The sequence below is a fragment of the Ovis canadensis genome, chromosome 6 (genome assembly GCF_042477335.2).
Source record: "Ovis canadensis isolate MfBH-ARS-UI-01 breed Bighorn chromosome 6, ARS-UI_OviCan_v2, whole genome shotgun sequence".
NCBI classification, from domain to species: domain Eukaryota; kingdom Metazoa; phylum Chordata; class Mammalia; order Artiodactyla; family Bovidae; genus Ovis; species Ovis canadensis.
In genome coordinates, this window is record NC_091250.1 from 126,824,635 (window position 1) to 126,831,383 (window position 6,749).

A 6,749-nucleotide genomic window follows, 5' to 3' on the forward strand; every position below is an offset into this window, starting at 1 on the left:
CGTTTTCTGAATGTTGAGCTTTAGACCAACTTTTTCACTCTCCTCTTTCACTTTCATCAAGAAGCTTTTTAGTTCCTCTTCGTTTTCTGCCATAAGGGTGGTATTATCTGCATATCTGAGGTTATTGATATTTCTCCCGGCAATCTTGATTCCAGCTTGTGTTTCTTCCAGTCCAGCATTTCTCATGATGTATTCTTCATATAAGTTAAATAAGCAGGGTGACAATATACAGCCTTGACGTATTCCTTTTCCTATTTGGAACCAGGCTTTTGTTCCATGTCCAGTTCTAACTGTTGCTTCCTGACCTGCATACAGATTTCTCAAGAGACAGGTCAGGTGGTCTGGTATTCCCATCTCTTTCAGAATTTTCCACAGTTTCTTGTGATCCACACAGTGAAAGGCTTTGGCATAGTCAATAATGCAGAAATAGATGTTTTTCTGGAACTCTCTTGCTTTTTCCCTGATCCAGCGGGTGTTGGCAATTTGATCTCTGGTTCCTCTGCCTTTTCTAAAACCAGCTTGAACGTCAGGGAGTTCACGGTTCACGTATTGCTGAAGCCTGGCTTGGAGAATTTTGAGCATTACTTTACTAGCATGTAAGATGAGTGCAATTGTGCGGTAGTTGGAACATTCTTTGGCATTGCCTTTCTTAGGGATTGGAATAAAAACTGACCTTTTCCAGTCCTGTGGCCACTGCTGAGTTTTCCAAATTTGTTGGCATATTGAGGGCAGCACTTTCACAGCATCATCTTTCAGGATTTGAAACAGCTCAACTGGAATTCCACCACCTCCACTAGCTTTGTTCGTAGTGATGCTTTCTAAGGCCCACTTGACTTCACATTCATGTCTGGCTCTAGCTGAGTGATCCCACCATCGTGATTATCCAGGTTGTGAACATCTTTTTTGTACAGTTCTTCTGTGTATTCTTGCCACCTCTTCTTAATATCTTCTGCTTCTGTTAGGTCCATACCATTTCTGTCCTTTATTGAGCCCATCTTTGCATGAAATATTCCCTTGGTATCTAATTTTCTTGAAGAGATCTCTAGTCTTTCCCATTCTATTACTTCCCTCTATTTCTTTGCATGGATCGCTGAAGAAGGCTTTCTTATCTCTTCTTGCTTTTCTTTGGAACTCTGCATTCAGATGTTTATATCTTTCCTTTTCTCCTTTGCTTTTCACTTCTCTTCTTTTCACAGCTATTTGTAAGACCTCCCCAGACAGCCATTTTACTTTTTTGCATTTCTTTTCCATGGGGATGGTCTTGATTCCTGTCTGCTGTACAATGTCACGAACCTCATTCCATAGTTCATCAGGCACTCTGTCTATCAGATCTAGGCCCTTAAATCTATTTCTCACTTCCACTATATAATCATAAGGGATTTGATATAGGTCATACCTGAATGGTCTAGCGGTTTTCCCTACTTTCTTCAATTTCAGTCTGAATTTGGTAATAAGGAGTTCATGATCTGAGCCACAGTCAGCTCCTGGTCTTGTTTTTGTTGACTATATAGAGCTTCTCCATCTTTGGCTGCAAAGAATATAATCAATCTGATTTTGGTGTTGACCATCTGGTAATGTCCATGTGTAGAGTCTTCTCTTGTGTTGTTGGAAGAGGGTGTTTGCTATGACCAGTGCATTTTCTTGGCAAAACTCTATTAGTTTTTGCCCTGCTTCATTCCGCATTCCAAGGCCAAATTTGCCTGTTACTCCAGGTGTTTCTTGACTTCCTACTTTTGCATTCCAGTCCCCTGTGATGAAAAGGACATCTATTTTGGATATTAGTTCTAAAAGGTCTTTAGGTCTTCATAGAACCGTTCAACTTCAGCTTCTTCAGCATTACTGGTTGGGGCATAGACTTGGATTACCATGATATTGGATGGTTTGCCTTGGAGACGAACAGAGATCATTCTGTCATTTTTGTGATTGCATCCAAGTACTGCATTTTGGACTCTTTTGTTGACCATGATGGCTACTCCATTTCTTCTGAGGGATTCCTGCCCGCAGTAGTAGATATAATGGTCATTTGAGTTAAATTCACCCATTCCAGTCCATTTTAGTTTGCTGATTTCTAGAATGTTGACGTTCACTCTTACCATCTCTTGTTTGACCACTTCCAATTTGCCTTGATTCATGGACCTGACATTCCAGGTTCCTATGCAGTATTGCTCTTTTACAGCATTGGACCTTGCTTCTATCACCAGTCACATCCACAGCTGGGTATTGTTTTTGCTTTGGCTCCATCCCTTCATTCTTTCTAGAGTTATTTCTCCACTGATCTCCAGTAGCATATTGGGCACCTACTGACCTGGGGAGTTCCTCTTTCAGTATCCTATCATTTTGCCTTTTCATACTGTTCATGGGGTTCTCAAGGCAAGAATACTGAAGTGGTTTGCCATTCCCTTCTCCAGTGGACCACATTCTGTCAGACCTCTCCACCATGACCCACCTCCTTAGGTTACCCCACGGGCATGGCTTGGTTTCATTGAGTTAGACAAGGCTGTGGTCCTAGTGTGATTAGATTGCCTAGTTTTCTGTGAGTATGGTTTCAGTGTGTCTGCCCTCTGATGCCCTCTTGCAGCACCTACCATCTTACTTGGGTTTCTCTTACCTTGGGCGTGGGGTATCTCTTCATGGCTGCTCCAGCAAAGCGCAGCCACTGCTCCTTACCTTGGATCAGGGGTGTCTCCTCACTGCCTCCCTTCCTGACCTTCAACGTGGGATGGCTCCTCTAGGCTCTCTTGTGCCCAGGCAGCCACTGTTGGTAATACTGATTACCAACCATTTAAAATACAAAAAAGGAGCAAACAAAACTCAACTGATTATTTTCTAATCTATTTCATGCTATGAAACTGTGGCTACTTCCTTCCTGAATAATCATGTTTACATTTGTAGTACAGATGAGCTATACTAAAAACATGAGGTAAATTAACTTTCTTATACCCATTATAGTAGATATAACTTGAGTGGGTTCTTGTTTTCCCAGTGTAACAGTTTCTTGAAGCTTATTCTCTGGGGCTGTTTGCACATAAAAGACTATTTTAGGGGCAGAGGACCTGGTTAATTAATACCTGTTGACTAGACCATAGACTCTAGGAGTAGTAACAATTTAATTATGAAACCACACCATTTAGGAACAAAATGCAACCATCAGTTCAGTTCACATGTACAAAGAGGCATGCTTGTTTGCCAGTGTTATTGGCACTATTCAGTCAGACAGAAGCAGTAACCTGTCATTCATAAAGTTCTCACAAGCCAGAAAGTAAGGCCGTTGCAGCTAATACTGGCCAGTGCTGATTTACAGAGTATTTTACCAGGTACCAAGCACTGTCTTACGTGCTTTTACTTGCGTCATCTAATCCTCACAACTCTAGGAAGCAGGGTCTAGTGCCTTTCTCATCTCACAGGTACAGAAACTGAGGTCAAGAAATTTAGCATCAAGAGCTGACTTAAGTCTGAGACCTTCTCCTGAGTCACACTTCACAGTGGGACTTTGACTTCTGTCTTACTAGTTCTCAGAAGTCTAGACATGCCTTTCATAGGATCATCCACAGCTCTGGTTTGGTGGTACCAGTTATTTATGAGCAGGGCATAGCTCTCACCTGCAGTAGAGCAGCATTGCCAGGACCAGGGGCTGTTACAGTTGTGCCATCTCACTGGTGAGGCTGGGAAGAGAGAACAAAGGTGTAAGTGCATTTGTCTTCCATGCCCTGCTCATTTTAACTCACAGTTACCCCCACCTCTGAAAAGATCAACACACAGGTGTTTGAAAGATGTCAGCTTCAAGAAAGGTGAGGGTGGAATGTTTTGTGAATCAATTAGGATTTTATAGTTTTTATAAATTATTTTTTGTCTTTGAGGAATAAAGTGATATAAATAGTATTCAGTTAATAGTTCTCAGAAGAAACATATCAAAATATAATAAAATTACCAAACTAAGTGCTCATTGAGTCTCATGGTCAATTATGAACTTAAGACCTATAAAAAGATTACTGCAAGAACAAAATGATGTACTTTGTTTAACCTACAAGGTGGTGAAGCTGGGCTTCCCTCATAGCTCAATTGGTAAAAACTCTGCCTGCAATGCAGGAGACCTAGGTTTGATTCCTGGCTCAGGAAGATCCTCTGGAGAAGGAAATGGCAACCCACTGCAGTATTCTTGCCTGGAGAATCCCATGGACAAAGGAGCCTGGCGGGCTACAGTCCATGGGATTGCAAGAATCTGTCACAACTTAGTGATTAAACCACCATGGCGAAGCTATCACCCTAGGAAACTGCCTCTTCCTTTCAGCACTGAATGCTGCTCCATTTCTCTAGAACGCTGCATGAACCTCTTAAATCAGTGCTAAAGTGGCGTCTGAAGCAGACTTGACAGGACTTGTCTTCCCTCTTTTTCTAGGTGGAGGTGAAGCCATATGTGCTGGATGACCAGATGTGTGATGAGTGCCAGGGCGCACGCTGTGGTGGGAAATTTGCTCCCTTTTTTTGTGCCAATGTCACTTGCCTGCAGTATTACTGTGAGTTTTGTTGGGCAAATATCCACTCCCGTGCAGGACGTGAGTTCCATAAGCCATTGGTAAAGGAAGGTGCTGATCGCCCACGTCAGATCCACTTCCGCTGGAACTAGGAACAGCTGACCGGCCTCTGTTCAACAAGGAAAGAAAGGGTGCATGTGGCTTACTGTGTCTGAAGATACTGACATGCAGAAGAAATAAGTGCATTCTTCTGCTTTCACCCCAGCTATCAATACATGCATCTTTATCAGCAGCCAAAACACTACAAGCCTCTTGTTTTTCACCAAAACCCTACATCTCAGGCTTACTAATTTTTGTGATATTTTCATGTTAAAATAAAATGTTCTTTTGTATTTTCTCCAAGTTATTTTTATATGTAAAGTTAAAATTAGATATGAGAATGTTTTGCGTAGGGGCAAACAGTCTGCTGCTATATAGTGGGTGAAGCGTGCACTTATTTCTAAACGTGGGTTTTTAACTTTAAGATCTGCCCCAGTAATTTACCAAAGGTAGCAAAATAATAGTGAAGATGGAATATGTCTGCTACAAAGGCTTATTTTTATTGTTGCTATTTTCAGTGTATACATAAACTAAAAAATTAGGGTTGTTTTTTTGCTCTCCATTTTGACTTGCAAGAAATAATACCTCAAGATAATCTGATTTATTAGCTATTTTTAAACATTTTTAATCACAAGCTGTATTAGCTTTGCTGCTATATAGGTGTTATGTGTAAATGCCACCTATTAATACGGGATTGAAAACGTTAGAGACACACTGCATTGCAGATAAAATGCAGGCAGCACAATATGGCCTAAACTGCCATAGTTTTAGAATGTGAAAAAAATGCATGTTTACTTAACCTGTATACACCATATGCATGCACTAGAATTATTAACAAGAGGTGAGGTATTGCAAATGTTCAAAAAAAGCTCTCTTGAACTAGGTAGCATGAACAAATTATAAAATTTGTTTAAAAAAGCAAACTTGCATGCATTATTGTGACTTCAAGTTAAAAAACAATGTCCTACATGTGTACAATATGCAAATTAGTTTTAGATTAGAGAGTGCAGCCATTTTGTGATCTGGTCGGTAGTGGAATTCGATTTTATGCAGACTGGATGTAATATTTGTAATCCCTGTGCAATTTTGTGATGTGCGGTTCTAATTCATGTGCAGTGATATAGTATAGATAAAAGATTGAGTAAAAGAACAATACTAGAATTTTAAAGAAAGTTGATTTTAGCCCCTTTGATAGTTCATGGTTAAGACATCCTTTATAAACCAAAGATGGCCAGCACACTGCTAACCGGTCACCAAATGTAAGGCCCACAGGAAGCCCATATTTAGACAAAGGAACTTTATCAAAGAATGCAAAACTTTAGTAAACCTAAGTAAAGTCAAAATGGAGATGGGGAAATATACAGATGGCTAGTTGCATAAAATTCAATTTTACCTTAAAGATAACGGTGAAATCTGGCTTAAACTTGCTTATGTGTTTGACCTATGTATATTGGGGTCTTCTGTCTAAACTGGGGTCACTGTTGCATGGAAATTGTTGTTCTTAATGGTTAAAAATTGCTTTTTTTAAATTTTGATGAAGGAATTTTGGTAATGACTTTGCTTGCGGTTTTTCTGAGGAAGTGGCATGGAAACATGCAATAGTTAGTTTCTCTTGGTACTGAACACTATTAGAGTATCATTAGTGACATTTTTTCTCTTTAGAGCATTTTTAATGCAACTAGCCCCTATATTTTAATGTAAGAGTTACTCTGCAATCTAAGCAAAGCATCCAACATGGTAGATGTTTTTTAAAATGCTGAAATAAGATTCTTGACTCTAAAGAGAGAAAACTACAAGGGTGTTGCCTTATTGCAGCCCCTTGGGACAATCCTTCACGTGAGCAAAGTGTTGATCTTAATATTGGTTGTCTATGGTGTGCTTTTTTGTACTGTAAAAATATGTGGTTCATGTCTAACTCTGCTGTTTTATTGTGGTTGTGGTTCAAGTTTTTAATGTTTAAAGTTGATGCTGTTTTCAGAAGAGCTTTTTACTAATTTATTTGTCGATGTTCCCTATTTGTTACTTAACCATGATCCTCCAGATTTTTGGAGTATTCTTTTCTAACCTTAACCCTGCCAACCTTGATCCATTTGACATTTGTTATGCACTATTTTTATATCTCTGTGAGAGATTTTTTCCAACAGTCAGCTATTTTATGGCACACTTTTTTTGACTGAT

At 39.8% G+C, this 6,749-nt stretch overlaps 1 protein-coding gene across 9 annotated transcripts in view; it reads left to right on the forward strand.

Moving 5' to 3' along the window:
- CPEB2 (cytoplasmic polyadenylation element binding protein 2) overlaps nucleotides 1-5,718 on the forward strand; it is a 74,558-nt gene extending 68,840 nt beyond the window's left edge. For all 9 annotated transcript variants that reach the window (XM_069594704.1, XM_069594705.1, XM_069594706.1 and 6 more), the window contains one exon: nucleotides 4,397-5,718. In XM_069594704.1, the coding sequence (XP_069450805.1) occupies nucleotides 4,397-4,624 (228 nt within the window). In that variant the 3' untranslated portion in view covers nucleotides 4,625-5,718. The remainder of the gene's footprint in view (nucleotides 1-4,396) is intronic.
- The last annotated feature ends 1,031 nt before the right edge of the window (nucleotides 5,719-6,749 follow it).